At 41.8% G+C, this 16,600-nt stretch overlaps 1 protein-coding gene across 1 annotated transcript in view; it reads left to right on the top strand.

The window, feature by feature from the left end:
- Positions 1-2,304, top strand: part of cacna2d3 (calcium channel, voltage dependent, alpha2/delta subunit 3) — a gene marked incomplete at both ends in the record, with an annotated part of 28,514 nt that extends 26,210 nt beyond the window's left edge. Inside the window, 7 exons of the mRNA XM_080000973.1 lie at positions 676-751; positions 943-983; positions 1,085-1,140; positions 1,224-1,341; positions 1,522-1,632; positions 1,959-2,043; positions 2,212-2,304. Coding sequence (XP_079857099.1) covers positions 676-751; positions 943-983; positions 1,085-1,140; positions 1,224-1,341; positions 1,522-1,632; positions 1,959-2,043; positions 2,212-2,304 — 580 coding nt within the window. The remainder of the gene's footprint in view (positions 1-675; positions 752-942; positions 984-1,084; positions 1,141-1,223; positions 1,342-1,521; positions 1,633-1,958; positions 2,044-2,211) is intronic.
- Positions 2,305-16,600: the final 14,296 nt, after the last annotated feature.

Genomic DNA, 16,600 nt, shown 5'->3' with positions numbered 1-16,600 from the left:
TCAGGTTTGGCGTAAAACAGAATAGCCCGCATCCGCATTTAGGAATCAGTTCGTTTCAGTTAGTTAGCTTGGTAGAAATTAGGTTAGCTATTATGTTTGGATGGGAAACTATTGTGCATCATCTCCGGGTGCGTTGCAAAGACATTTCACTGCAAATATGAATGAACATATGTATATGTATGTGACAAATAAACCTTTTGAATCTTGAATCTTGAATCCTGCCTCCAATGTGACCACAGCCGCACAGCATCTGGCTGTGATGATAACTTCAAGACGTTGTATCAGTAACCATTGTTTACTGACTCATTACTGTAACATTGACCGCCCATCACTAAGCAGTACAGGGCGACTAATGCGTAGTATTATAGTATAAACTGAAAATCTGAAAATCAACTTGTTTTGAAAAAATAATCATTCCAAAGATGTTCACTGTTATTGTTTGGATGGTGGTGAGGAAAAGGAGACCAGGGTCGGTCTCAAACTGAGCTGTGGTTGGTGTCATTTACATAACTTCAAATTGCAGTTTCCCAACGTTTGTCTCCATAACCATTTATCTGCTATTGTTTTCGGATTTTAAATATATTCAATATTGCACGAACAATTGGTAACATACTATTAAATATGTTGCATTTATAATTTTAACAGTTCGATGCTTGTGTGAATTGATCTCTGCAGGATCACCTTGTACGACTACCAGGCGCTCTGCAAGGAGTACGCTGGGAGCAGTGACAGCGCCGGAACCTTAGCAGACGTAAGTGTCAAGCAGCCAAATAGATGTGGAAAACGTTCAATTTTTTTAACTCAATTACATTTAGAATTTGGAACACATATACACACACTTTTATAGACTATCTGGTCCGTACACCGGTAGATGCTGAGTTACAGACATGCCTCAGAAACTGCTATTTAATATGATATTGTGATTACTCTCTTCTCTTTCAGCCCTTCACTGTTGTAAAGTGGCTCTTGACTGAACTCGTCATGTAAGAATCCCACTCTTGTTAAAACAACACACTGCACATAAATATTCTGGGGTCATATGTAAATCTGTGTGTCAATCTAATGTTTCCACTTCTCTCTTCAGTTTTTTGCTGGAATTCAACTTCTATAGTTGGTGGAATGTTGATCTGACTGTGAAAGGTAAATAAAGTTAATCAAAAGACATTTTTCCAAGTGGTTTGTCTTCAGTTTTATCTTCAACTTCTCTCGTGTTGCACATTCAGCCCAGCGGTCTCGGGGTAAAACCATGATGGTTCCCTGTGACACGGAGTATCCTGCGTTCGTGTCTGAGCGAACTATCAAAGAGACGACAGGAAACATCGACTGTGAGGGTTGTTTCAGGTACAACGAAAAGAAAATACTCTAAAAAGCCTCTGCTAAAAAGCCTTGAAGGAATTATTTAAAAACCACCCATTATGCATTTGTATTCAAGGAACAAATGGAGGTTGATTTTTCTATGTTGAGATTGATTTCCTGAACATAGCTCAAGAGTTTGAGTTATTTCTTTCTGTTTTTGTGCAGATCTTTCGTCATCCAGCAGATTCCCAGCAGTAACCTCTTCATGGTTGTCGTGGACAACAAGTGTGACTGTGGCTCCGCCCCCCCAGTAACCATGGATCCAATTGAGATCATGTATATCCTTTCTTAAAAGATGAAGTTACATGAAGCAGAGGCTGTGTGTGTTGCTTTAGGGTTCATGTGACGGGGGAGAATAGGGAAGACACTCCTCATCTATTCTATAGGGGAGGGGTTATCTTGCTTTCCTTTAATGTGTGTTTTGGATTTAAATTGAACATTATATTTGTGCTACAGAGGAGTACAAGTTGTTCAAGCTGTCCGTGACAGGAAGTCACTTTCGTCTGGGGTGTTGCTATTTTCAGATCACACGCTTTCTGGGGGTACTGGGGAATTTAGAACTCTTCATCACTTACTGAACTTTACTATCTTAACCCCTTTGAACACAACGAGTCGCTTAAATGTGATAGACTGAAGTTTCAGAAGGACAGAAAGAAGCCAGAATCATGCCATCCTTTCCACCCAGAGGTGTGTCTCGAAATACACACACACACACACACACACAAACACACACACACACACACACACACACACACACACACACACACACACACACACACACACACACACACACACACACACACACTAATTAAAAAGATCATTTGCTGTCTTTTCACTGTTCTGGTTCTTCTGCAGGAAAACGCGATGGAGTGTGGCTCAGCGTCTGCACTGTCTGGTCCTCTGGCCGCTGCGCTACTCCCCTTGTTGACTCCTCTGATCAGCAGGTGACTACAGCTAAAAACAGGACGTCAGCACAAACGAAACCAACGACAGCACCACGCCGACAAACTAAAGCCTTTAAACACCCTAGGAAACATTGCCAAGCAGAACTGGATCTGTTCATAGCGCTGTACTTCTCCCCGCAGCACTCAGTTGCTTTACCCTGAACGATCCACATCCCTCAATATAGAGAATAAAGGAAACCACAGTAAATGTGGTGCCAGAAAAAAAAAAGTTAAAATGAAAATCATTACATCACTCTGTGACGTGAAGCCAGAGATTTGCAGATCTCGACTTTGACATTTTTCTTTTCTGAATGTATAAAAACGATGCCAAGTTTTAAACAAGTTCCGTTTGGAAAATGCTAAGTAAGTTCAATGTCAATAAATGGAATTCTTTCGGCCAAAATGTATTTTCAAAATGCAGAATTTCCACTGTACTTTTACTATAAAGTAAAGAGGAAAAGAGTGGTCTACAACATCAGCAGCAAATTCTGAGCAAAGGATAAAACACACAGCTGTAATATATTTATTTGAATGGAAGATTTTGCTTTTGATAGCTTGATTATTTAAAATGTTAATATAGATCTATATATATATATATATATATATATATATAAAAGATATGGATTATCAATGAAACATGTGATATACCAGTTTTTATTTCTTTATTTTAGAGTTTTCAAGCAAAAGATGCATGCTGAAGACTGTTTCTAAAGATTGTTACATTGCAAGCCATATTTTATCATGCAGGACCACAAATGTATCGTCAGAAATTTGTTGTTGAATAAAAACAACATATTTTCATCATTTAACCATTGGTTTATTTTTGTATCTCTATGTGTGTGTGTGTGTGTGTGTGTGTGTGTGTGTGTGTGTGTGTGTGTGTGTGTGTGTGTGTGTGTGTGTGTGTGTGTGTGTGTGTGTGTGTGTGTGTGTGTGTAAAACATGGGAAAACCATTATAAAATATTCAATGGTAAGGAATGGTGCATAATGAAAACAAAACACAAATTGAAAAGATGTAAATTAAAAACATGCAAATTTAACGAACCTCATCACTGGGTGATTACTGTAATTTTTTTCTATTGCTAACAATATGACAATATGACCCACTAGCTCTTCACAAGTCTTGCCTGTGGCTTTTATTGGTAAATAATCATAATAATGTTTATCTTATATAAAAGAGAAAAATAACAATAAAACTCAATGCACAGGAAGCAGCAATTATATTATGTATGTTGTCTTGAGAGGGACAAATAGACTTCACTATACTAAGATCCTCAAAATTATGTTCCTCATTGTTTGTCTGTGCAGAATCTGCCAAGTCACAGAGAAACTCAACATTAAGTGGAAAAAATGAAAAAGGTTTGAATCTTTTTTTTCTCACAATCAGTGTACACAGAACCAATTAAAAACATCAAATTGACTGGCACAGGTACTGGTATTCTGAATACACGAGTATGGGATGATTTCTGTGTTAGAGTGTACGAACCAGTACAACCAACCAACTCCCATTTGAGACATGCTGTAATGCTATAATATAGTTGTTACCATTGAAGCGAACACATTTTACACTGTGAACTACAAAGTAGACATAAAAGGGATCATGTCAGCCAATAAAAGCATAGCTCAGCAAACTGCAAAAGAAGCAGTCATAAATTCCTTTTTTCCATGTAAAACTGGCAACCTAAAACACTGTTACTGCAAAAAAAAAATCCTTTGCAGATTAAATTAGGATCATCGCCATCCCTATGCTGCCGGAACTGAATAGACCACGTTAAAGTACCCTAACCCAACCCTTGATGCAGCAAAGTATCTCACCAGTAGAAAAAACATTCCCGGGCACGAAAGTAATCAGGCTGTAGACTCCTCCATTCATGCTTTGCAACTTAAAAATGTAGTGTTTGTTAAGTAGAGATAGATCATTGTAGTGCAATTATTTGTAAAAAAAAAAAAACAACAACATATATATATATATATATACATCGTAAAATATATATTTATTTACATGTATATCATAGGTTTTATCCACCTTGCAGACTAACAGCTCACTTACCACGCCCCAACAGGGCTAAAAGCTCCAATTTTAGGCTAAGTGGATGCTGCGTTTCACATTATGCAAAAGATTTCAACTTACGACACTTCCACTTTTGTTGTTCCATCATGTGAGGCTTAACTTACAGGAGTTACAAAACCAGGACCAGCACTTGCACCACCGGTGACACCTGCAGAAGAAGCACTCAGTCAAAGTGTGCACTCACATTACAATTAAAATGAAAAAAAAATTCACTATACTTGTGTGGTGTGGGGATGGTGTGGTGAGCAGCCACTCCTGACCTTGATCTAGGTGAGTGGGATCGGGGTGGCTGCATACCTATTGCTCATTGGTTGGTCTAACGAGCAACAGGTTAAAGCCCCCACCCCACACATTCTCAGGATAGGAGCCCTGTCATGACATAATCTATCTGCTACCGGATAATTCCACCAAGCCTTCTCCCTAAAATAAACAAATTTCTACAACCCATCGTCGTCTGTGTCTCTGTGCCGGAGGGCCCTGAAAACGCCATTTGGGTGGTGTGTGGTGGCGAAACTGCCACACTGGCACCTAAACAGGGACTCTGCAGCATGGGGAAGGGACACAGAAGGGCCGTCTGAAGACGCCCTGCAGACACCAGCAGTTCGACAAGCTGCCCCAGCACCACCGCTCTCCCCAATGACAGCTTGTGTCAGGAGTTTATGAAGGGAACCTGTAATCGGACACCAAATATTCTTGTTAATTAGGTCACACTGCAGTTAATTTGTGGATAGACCTTTAAAAAAAAAAAGCACAATAGTGCAAGTCAATAAGAGGTGTCACTTACAAATTAAGAACAGAAAAATTGATTGACCGTCGATACACCTGATTAGGTTTACTAACATTGTCTTAAAAAAAAGAAATCCTCCGTGGATTGTTGCCTGACTATAGATTCATTTAGAATGTCCCCAGATGCGTCGGTTACACCACAAAGAAAGACAACTGAAAATACAGTGATGAACTAAACCGGTGTGTGTGTGTGTGTGTGTGTGTGTGTGTGTGTGTGTGTGTGTGTACAGCACTTTGGTCCAACCCCGGGTTGCTTTTAACATACGACAGAAATAACCTTCAACTTGGCCTTGACTGGGCTCACGAGCGCGCGCCCGCGGTAGTCGGTCCGTCTCTGGGCAGGCAGAAAAACGTGACACAACACCTGTGAACATACATTGGCTGCTCGCATCGCATCTTTGAGATGAAACTCAAACACTTTTGACTATTTGAGACACAAATATTCTATATTCAACATTTAACTAACGTGCTATTAGACCCGGGACCGGTGTAGGTACCAGATATGCTTGGCTGCCAGATCTGCTCCGGGTCCTGCGTGTCACACGCTATGATTGGCTCTAAGTCAGACAGCGTATGGAAGCCGTTGTAGGTGACGGATCTGTTCGGCAGTGTTGCTAGGTCTGTGACTTTCCCGCAGAATTGGGCTACTTTTGAAGCGCTGTCCACGGGTTGGGTAGACCTATTTTGCATGCAAATTACATGAATAACATGTAGGAAAAAAAATAATAATAATCAATCTGTTCAATCTTCAGCTGTAGGAATCCAGATGAAGCTGGAGTACTTTCAAAGGAAATTCTGGACAGCCTGCAGACAGGTAGCAGCATAGACTTCAACATAACTGTACGTAATTCAACTCCTTCAACTCCTCATTGCACTGACCTCTGACTGACCCGTGTTCTGTTTAGTGTACAGCGCTGGATGGAAAGTGTAGCATCAGCTGCGATAGTGCGGTAAGAACCATTTCTCTGCCATTTCTTTGTTGTTGATGTTGTTGCTGTTTTGGAAATCAAATATTGCTCCAACCTTCCGACAGTTGGTGTTGATGCTGTTGATGCTGTTTTTGATGTTGATGATATTGACGTTGTTGTTGATGTTGTTGATGTGGATGTTGTTGATGTTGATGTCCGGGTTGTTTTCTAAATTTGATGTGTGCTCTGACCTTCTGATAGGACATCAACTGTTACCGCATCGACAACAACGGCTTCATTCTGGTCACAGAGCATTACTCTCAGGTACTGTAATTGTTTGAGTGTGTGTGTGTGTGTGCGTGCGTGCGCCTTTTTATGTTTTGGCATGAACGCCTCTGAGAGGTTGAAGGCGCTGTTATGAACAAACTAGTCCAAATGGGCTCCTTCAAAATGTCGACCCTCAATATGGTCTCTAAACCACATCATCATACATTTTACAAAAAATAATTTTGGATGTTATTATATTTTCCTTAATATTGTAGTATTCAGTTTCTTGGGTATATGAAGTGTTCTACATTCAAATATATATAGACTAAACAGGTGTAGACAAAATCTGGTTTAGTTTAAAACAGAATAGCCCGCATCTTGCCTCCAATGTGACCACAGCCGCACAGCATCTGGCTGTGATGATAACTTCAAGACGTTGTATCAGTAACCATTGTTTACTGACTCATTACTGTAACATTGACCGCCCATCACTAAGCAGTACAGGCCGACTGATGCGTAGTATTATAGTATAAACTGAAAATCTGAAAATCAACTTGTTTTGAAAAAAGAATCATTCCGAAGATGTTCACTGTTATTGTTTGGATGGTGGTGAGGAAAAGGAGACCAGGGTCGGTCTCAAACTGAGCTGTGGTTGGTGTCATTTACATAACTTCAAATTGCAGTTTCCCAACGTTTGTCTCCATAACCATTTATCTGCTATTGTTTTCGGATTTTATATATATTCAATATTGCACGAACCATTGGTAACATGCAATTTAATATGTTGTATTTATAATTTTAACAGTTCGATGCCCGTGTGAATTGATCTCTGCAGGATCACCTTGTACGACTACCAGGCGCTCTGCAAGGAGTACGCTGGGAGCAGTGACAGCGCCCGCACCTTAGCAGACGTAAGGAAAAAGTTCAATGTTTTTAACTCAATTACATTTAGAATTTGGAAAACATATACACACACTCATATACACACACTTATAAAGACTATCCGGTCTGTACACCGGTAGATTCCAGACAGGCCTCAGAAACAGCTATTTAATATGATTATGGTGTGGAAATGGGATGGTTTGAGCAGCCACACCTGACCCGTATCTATGTGATTGGGTCAGGGTGGCTGCATACCTGTTGCTCTTTGGTTGGGCTAACAGCGGGATGCATGTTAAAACCCCCTTGGCTGAACTTGTAATGTAAGAATCCCACTCTTGTTAAACCTACACACTGCACATAAATGTTCTGTGGTCGTATGTAGATCTGTGTGTCATTTGAATGTTTCTACTTCTCTCCAGTTTATTTTTTTTGCTGGAATTCAACTTCTCTCGTGTTGCACATTCAGCCCAGCGGTCTCGAGGTAAAACCATGATGGTTCCGTGGGACACGGAGTATCCTGCGTTCGTATCTGAGCGAACTATCAAAGAGACGACAGGAAACATTGAGCCGGCAAGGCATCACCAGGCAGATTAGATGGGAAGGTTGTTTGTCCTCCAGCTCGAAGTGAAAACTGGACTGAAAAAAACTGGGTTTATCAGTTACAGGGTTCTCACAAACAAGTTTTGTTTTTCTTAGGATGTTCCGTCCTAAAAACATTAACCCTTGTTTTGAGACGTCTCACAGAGCTTTAAGTTGTATAATTACCTGAATCTGACTTTTGCCCTTGTTTCCTTGTTTTTGTACTGGGAGATGGATAGATCGTAATTTCACTTGAAATATCTATTTATCAGATTAAAATCAGTGAGCTCTCGCATTAAAAAGGTTGGTGAGACGGAAGCCTTTTACAACTTTATTTTGTCTGCTGCAAGTTCATGCTCTCGCAACGTATTTCACCGAAATGCCAATAAAGCTTCAAAGATTTGAACGGACAGAGCGAAAGAGGGCCAGTAAGAGGGAGGCGGTCTCTCTCTCTCTGTCCTCAGGTGGCTCAACAGTCTATGTAGTCAGAAACAGCCCTCCCTCATAGGCCAGATTTGTTGCACAGCTCCTGATTCTAAATTCTTTGACCTCTCAGGTGTTATCTGTGCCTCAGGGGCAGACGGACACTCACATGGATCACAGAACCCCGGTCACTCACAGTGAAAAACTGTGTCCCCCTCATCTAAATGCATGTTAGTAAGGCGTAGGACAGAACAGCCAAGCATATTGTCTTCCATTGATTATTACAAAAGGTTTTTTTTCTTTTCTAAATTAAAGTAATTTGACATGTCACAAAGGTTACATTTAACAGAAAAATACCTCCTTCGGTAAATGTAGAAGGTAGAGGTCATCCATGGTGTGTGTGTTTTCAGAACAATGCTCTACATATATAAGCTATACATTTTGTTGGATCCATATGTTTTATTGCAGCGCCATCCTGAGTATTTCTTTATCAATACACCACATATTCAAAGGTTATTGATTTATTATTTTTTTGTAAATTCAATTGCAGATTCTTAGTTTCACCACGCGGGGTCAGCACAATCCAACATTTCCTTCTTTCTTTTTGCAATTCAAACCAATCTATAAAAGTAGATTCTAGTAAAACATTCAGCATCATTAATGTAACAAATGAAATGCATGAATACAAATAAATACACATAGAAAATATGGAGATGCGTGATCATTAAAACTTGGCAAAAATTGTTGGAATGTAAACTATAGTTTACATTTGTTTAGCTGATTAAATGTGTTCCTGTTATGGTATAATATAGCCATCAGAAGCCATTAGTACAGTGTGAAGCATGCATTATAAAATAAGACTGTTTCAGAAGTCATGAAAATACTGTGTGGTTTACAGATGCAATCTACTGCAGATAAATGTCACAAAATGCCCTGATTTTTAATTTATTTTTGAACTTTTTGTATTTAATTCACTTTTCATGACCATGCCAATGAGTTGCAGCGTCATCACGTGTCTTTATCAATAAATACATTGAATTGTCCGACAAGATTATTGCTTTTGTTTTGTAAATTAAATTGAAAGTGTTTTCGTTTCACCACAAGGAGGTAGCACATTCTGCCATTTTCTTTTCTTATTAATCTATTGAATTATAAAATACAGCATCATAAATGCAGCAAATAACAACCATAGTAATGATAAAAATACATAAATATTATTGTTATAATAATCATAGCAATAATAATAAGAATAATTATTATAATAATCTTCTTTCGGCTGCTCCCGTTAGGGGTCGCCACAGCGGATCATCTGCCTCCAATACCTTCTGTTCTGCGCATCTTCCTCCCTTACACCAACCGGCTGCATGTCCTCCCTCACCACACCCATAAACCTTCTCGTTGGCCTTCCTCTTTCCTCTTGCCTGACATCCATCCTCAGCATCCTTCTCCCAATGTAACGCTCATCTTTCTTACAGACGTCTCCAAACCATCTCAATCTGGCCTCTCTCACTTTTCCACCAAACTGTCCAACCTGAGCTGTCCCTCTTATGTACTAATTCTTAATCCTGTCCGTCCTTGTCACTGAAAATCTCAACATCCTCAACTCTGCTACCTCCAGTGCAGCCACCTGCCTTTTTGTCAGTGCCACCGCCTCTAAACCGTACAACATAGCTGGTCTCACTACCGTCCTGTGGACCTTCCCCTTCACTCTTGCTGGAACCCTTCTGTCACAAATCACTCCGGACACTCTTCTCCACCCACTCCACCCTGCCTGTACTCTCTTCTTCACCTTTCTCCCGCACTCTCCGCTGCTTTGGATGGTCGACCTCAACTACTTGAACGCATCCTCCTTCTCCACCTCCACTCCTTGCATTCTCAGCTTTTCGCCGACCTCCCTCCCATTCAGGCACATGTATTCTGTTTTACTCCTGCTGACTTTCATTCCTCTTCTCTTCAATGCATGCCTCCCCTTCTCCAGGCTCTCCTCAACCTGCTCCCTTCTCTCGCTACGCATCACAATGTCATCCGCGAAGATCATAGTCCACGGAGACTCCTGCCTGATTTCATCTGTTAACCTGTTCATCACCACTGCAAACAAGAAAGGGCTCAGAGCTGATATTTGATGCAATCCCACCTCCACTTTGAATGCATTCGTCACGCCTACTGCACACCTTACTACTGTCTGACTGAATCTCATACGTATCCTTTGCCACTCTTATGTACTTCGTAAACCATACTGCTGCTCTCTGATCCCCACCTCTCCTCTTAACCTAGCCTCCACTACCCTTTCCCATAGCTTCATGCTGTGGCTGATCAACTTCATTCCCCTGTAGTTACTATAGCTCTGTACGTCTCCCTTATTCTTGAAGATGGGTACCAGTACACTTCTTCTCCACTCCTCCGGCATCCTCTTCCTTTTCAGGACGGTGTTAAACAGTCTTGAAATGAACGCCACTGCCATCTCACCTAAACATTTCCAGGCTTCCCCAGGTATGTCCTCTGGGCCAACTGCCTTTCCACTCTTCAACCTATAACAATAATTCTTTACCGGTAATAGAATAGGACGTCCAAAGTTGGTTGTCTGCTGTGTCGGGTGGAGGAGGGTCCTACTGGTCAGCAATTAATACCCAAATATAGAAGAAGAACTTTTAATTATCACACACCACAGTACAACACATGCTTTTGGATGATGGCCGGGGGAAATGAGGCCTCTGCATTTAACCCATTCTGGCTTGTCCTTCCTCCGGGACGGCAGCCAGGAGCAGTGGGCGCCCGGGGTCCTGGTAATGAGTACTGCGCCACCATGCCAATATCTCCATATACACTAAGTTCTGTCAAAGCTCAAAGTTGAACTCTATAATTGCTTTGGTGACTTCATTGCAATCAGACAATTGAGATGATATATAACAGGATAACGTTGGCAGGCTTCTCTATTTTCCCCGAAAGGAGTTGTTCTGTTCCAGGGCTACGTAATGAGGAATGGGCATGAGCCTCCCGCTGGCAGTGCTGAAGGCCAGACTTTAACAGGTGCTCTGGGGAGTCCAGCTGGAAGTTCTCCACCCTCTCTGCCACTTCTTTTACCCCACCCTGCAGCTCTGTCATAACTGAAGAACATATAAGAATACTGCGAAAGCCCTGAAATGAGACCGAATCGGTTCCATTTCCAATCCGCCATAAAACCTTCCGACAGAAAACAAAGAGGACCGTGATAAGGGATTGATAGGCAGCATGACAGCTTCTCTGATGGAGAGAAGCAGATTTATGGGGGCTGGGCAGGTGGGAGGAGGCAGAAGGAGCAGAATGAAGGGGTAGAAGAAAGAGAGAGATAAGGACTGGTTATAGGAGCTGTAAATCTCTCTCATGTTGCCCCACAAAAACCTGATAACTTCACTGTGCAACCCGCGTTAAACATTTTTGAAGAACCTCAGACCCAGGTCTCGTCGTTCCTTCCATATCAAAGTGCTTCCGACGCTCCAATCCAAAGGGGGTTCCTCCTTCCAGAATGGCCAGACTGCCATTCAACGCAAAGTAGGAAGCAATCTCATTACAACAAATTAATACATATAAGTACAGGGCGGTGAATATGAGATGATACAACAGCAGCGGTATTCTGCCTTTTTTGGACGTTTTGTAGAGTGTTAGTGATTTGGTTCTTCCTATTTCCCTTTTGTTATTAATTTGGAGCCAGCACGACTCATCCCACTTTATGCGTTACAATTCACATTTAGGATCAGATCGAAGGCTAAATAAGAAATTTTCTGACTCTTCTTTCAAAACTGACATACATGACTAAGATAAAGTAGAAATGTCCCACGACCCTGTGTGTATATCAGGAGACCTCCCACAGGGTAGCAACTGCAAGGTTGAGAATGTCTGTACTATAATATTCATAAGGGGGATAATACATCTACAAATATATTTGCTGGGCAGTTTGTGTCAGTTGTAATTACCCACTGCCCCCGTTGCCCAGTCCCACATATTCATTGCCCTTTGAATACTTAATGACTTTGAACATCGAGGTTTCTTTCTTTTTTTTTTTTTTCTTCTTCTACGCTTTTTGAATTTGAGAAAATGGGGTATACATCTTGAGGAAGTCGAGAAAACCAAAAGAATGCTCTTTCTCTTCTCTTCTTTCTTTGTCACACCTGCACAAAATGTGGACATCTGGAAAGGTGGAATACATTGCGATGAATTTCCCGACAGATCAACTTTCTACATCATCCACCTGGCAGCGACTGAAATTGAAATGAAGGAAGAACTTTACGACAGCGAACGTGAGCATGTCTCCTGAACGCCGTCTTCAGTGTCCTCAATACGAACTGTATTCACAACGGGACGGGGAGGGAAGGACCGCCGCTGGTCAGCAGCCATTCATATGTTCATCTGTTGTTTCGGGCAGCCATTCATTCATTTGTACATTCATTCAGACACCATGTGTGGGGGGGGGGCAGTCTATCCTGCAATTGACTGCCCCCCCCCCCCCCCCCCCCCCCCACACACACACACACACGCACACGCATACGCACACGCACACGCACACACACACACAGCATTGCAATGCATGATTTTCCACTAGAGGTGCTTATCAAAGTCCATGTCTCTGATGCTCTGATACCTGAGTCATATAAACGTCCAGGTGTTTATTACATTTATTACCATGCACAAAGGATGCTAACATCCCGTGCGTGGCAACTTTTTCCCAAATGCGTTTGGGCAAGGCAGTTAGTCCCTGCTGCATATCCCACGGTCACTACAACTTGTGTGTGTGTGCGTGTGCGTGTGCGTGTGCGTGTGCGTGTGTGTGTGTGTGTGTGTGTGTGTGTGTGTGTGCGTGTGTGCGCGTGCGTGCATGCGTGTGTGTGCGTTGTGTACATTCTATGGCCTTTGCCAGTAAATGTTCCTGGAGAAATTACCATCCAGATCCTATAGGTTTAAGAAAATAACAGTAACAAATGAGACGTAGATTGCGGAGCTAGTTCTGTCAGACGACCCGACGGCATCGCACACATCCGCGGACTAATGGCGCCGGCTTATTTAAGCAGCCGAGGCTCTTTGAAGGGAACCGGATCTTATCGCTCCGCTTGTTTCTGAGAGCGTGCAACTCCTTCTGGACCCGCCGGGCTCATCTGGGCCAAGTATTGACACACAAACTGGCTCCAAATCTGGCGTTACCTCTTCCACATCCAGCTGATAACCTCCTCACATCATCGCACCATCCAGAAAGAGAGCGCGGGAGAGACAAAGAGTGTTGGCGTGGATCAAACGGTGGTTGTAACAGTGTTGAGGTCTACTAGGAAAAGTGCCAAGGCCGTGGTGGGTCCACTGACCTGAACACACTCGTCAACACGACGTCAGCTGCTGTCATTCCCACATTGTTCGACAGCGGTCAATTATTAATGACGTTCCCTTCGATTACTTAATGACTTTGAACTTCTAGGTTTTTGGGGTTTTTTTTGTTTGTTTTTTTAATCTTCTAAACTTTTCGAAATTGTGAAAATGAGGTGTACATTTTGAAAAAACATACAGTTGTTTTTTTTTAGGATGGATTACAGATGGATGAGGATGGTTTTCCTTTTTTATGAACTGAAAAGGTGGAAAAGGTGGGCCAGAAATGTGAGTATAATGACGCTTAATGAATTGAAATTCAAATGGGAAAATCTGGAAACTGCACCAGATATTGGGGGTCATGAGATGTCACTATGGTGAAAATTTCAGAAATACAGAAAACAATATAAATTACACCTTTGTACAGCTGTTACCTAAGATCTTGTCCAGATAATCTCCTTTCATCTCCTTAGCCAATGTGACTGCATGAACTGGTCAGGATCTCAAATGGAACTGCTGCCTCTGTCTGGTCAACCACAGTCTGGTACTGATGAACACTGGGAGCCGCCCAGTACAACCACAGTCTGGTACTGATGAACACTGGGAGCCGCCCAGTACAACCACAGTCTGGTACTGGTGGACACTGGGAGCTGCCCAGTACAACCACAATCTGGTACTGGTGGACACTGGGAGCTGCCCAGTACAACCACAGCAGGCTGGTACTGGTACACAGTCTTCTAATCTTCCTATTAGTCAGATGAGGCTACTTGAGACATATTCTCTTCGAGTATCTGAACAGACATATCGATCAATCGTCCGACTGGACTCTCTGTGATGTCACTGTGTCACCTTTACTCTATGGGATGTTGTGACGCACGCACACACCCACTCGCTCACTCTGTTCAGCTGATAAGCGTTCACCTTTGACGCATAGTTCCCCACGCTGCTCATCTGTCACTCCTGCCCGCCTGCCTGTCTGTCTTGCTGCTCAAATTTAATTTGTCTATCTCTTGCAGCATTTCCCCACTACTGGGGTGAAGTCGGTAGTACACTTTAAAAGAAAGAAGAGCTTTATGACTGCTAACGTGAACATTTCTCCTGAACATCGCCTTCAGTGTCCTCATTCATTCATTCATTCATTTGTACATTCATTCAGACACCATGTATGGGACACACACACAGACACACACACACACACACACACACACACACACACACACACAACCACACAGACACACACACACAGCATTGCAATTCATGATGTTCCACTAGAAGAGATGAAAAAAATGTCTAGACATTTAAATTTTAATCATTGTCTTTATTGATTGTCAGTGCTTATCAAAGTCCATGTCTCTGATACCCTGATACCTGAGTCCAGGTAGGTCCAGGTGTTTGTTACATTTATTACTATGCACAAAGGCTGCTATGGTCCCGTGTGTGGCAACTGTTTCCCAAATGCTTTTGGGCAAGGCACTAAGTCCTGCTGCATATCCCACGGTCACTACAACTAGTGTGTGTGTGTGTGTGTGTGTGTGTGTGTGTGTGTGTGTGTGTGTGTGTGTGTGTGTGTGTGTGTGTGTGTTAATGGATTTACACATTGATGTGTTGATGTATACATTTTTTTTGTAAATGTATGTCTATTGCATTTTCTAAAATTACTTAAAGGCCACAGAGCTTATAGAAATGGGCAAAGATTGTTCTTATTATTATTGATTGTTAATTTTTTCATTAATCTTAGAATTAATGTTTAATATCATGAATGATTACTTTATTAATAATATTACGCTCAACAAAGAATGAATGTGTATAATCACAATTCTGATACAACGCTGTACATTAAGACATTGTAATCGTAGAATTAGGCTTTGGGTTAGGGTGAGGTGCGGTCACGAACGTGTTGACCTATGTGTGTGTGTGTCATTCTGTCAGCCTCCTCGTCAGACTTGAAACAGGAATATCAACATGCACCGCACGCAGCGCTCACCCCGCAGAAGTCACACCACCAGCCTCACTCTGAAACGACACTGTTTTGTCAGAGAAGACTGAAGCACAGGGGACATGGTGTCATGTCTTTTTTTATCTGACCCAAGGCTGGGAATCGGTCCTCATTACCTTGAAGGCATCAACCCGTGGAACCAAGTAGTATCGAAACTTCTCCAGCAAAAACGAAACCGGCATTCAATCCTTTTCGTACCCAGATCTAGAAAAAAAATTCTGACTATTTATACGGTTTTGCTCATAGCCAATCACCGCAAGCGGTCTTGAATTTAATGCCATGTGTGATTGGCTCACGACAGCGGCAGCAGTCACAACAGTCTGTTGACTTGAAACATGGTGAACGTATCCTTTATAGGTTCACCATGGTTCAAGTTTTTCTTTAAACAACAGTCAGGTGTCCATATGAACAGTGGGAGAGGTTTTCCTCGCTGTAATCATTCCTCCTGCACTGGCTACTTTTTTTTTTTTAATTACACTGCCCAAATACTTCATTGTACAGTTTTTGTACATTGTACAGTTTTGTACAGCATTTTATGCAACTGAATGCTTCCATTCACATGATGGGGTGTAGTAGAAATAAAAGGTACTGAATGAAGTACTGTATTGGTATCTGTATCACTTTAAGGGTACTTGTATTGGTGCTGGCATTATAATTTTTTCGACAAAACCCAGGTCTAGTCTGACCTGGTTTCAACCTGGTGAATCTCTTTTCCTGTATTTGGTGGCACAACAGTGATTCAGATGTGGTCAGCAACTAGTTAAATGTCCAGTTATATGTATATACTGTACATACTATATATACATACACACACACTTTTAATGTTGTTATTGACACTGGTTGCAGCATTTCTTTTCATCAATCAATTATACATTTACTCTCAGCCAGTAATAATAATAATAATAATAATAATAATAATAAATTCACTCCATATTCCAAGCCACTCATCGGGAGGAAGCTATATTAAATGTATTTCTGGTGGAGTCCAGTGTGACAGCTGCATCCCCATACACCATAAGACAAGACGAGACGAGACGAGACGAGACGAGACGAGACGAGACG

The sequence above is a fragment of the Zeus faber genome, assembly GCF_960531495.2.
Source record: "Zeus faber genome assembly, chromosome: 5".
Classification (NCBI taxonomy): Eukaryota; Metazoa; Chordata; class Actinopteri; order Zeiformes; family Zeidae; genus Zeus; species Zeus faber.
This window is presented reverse-complemented; position numbering and strand designations above follow the sequence as displayed.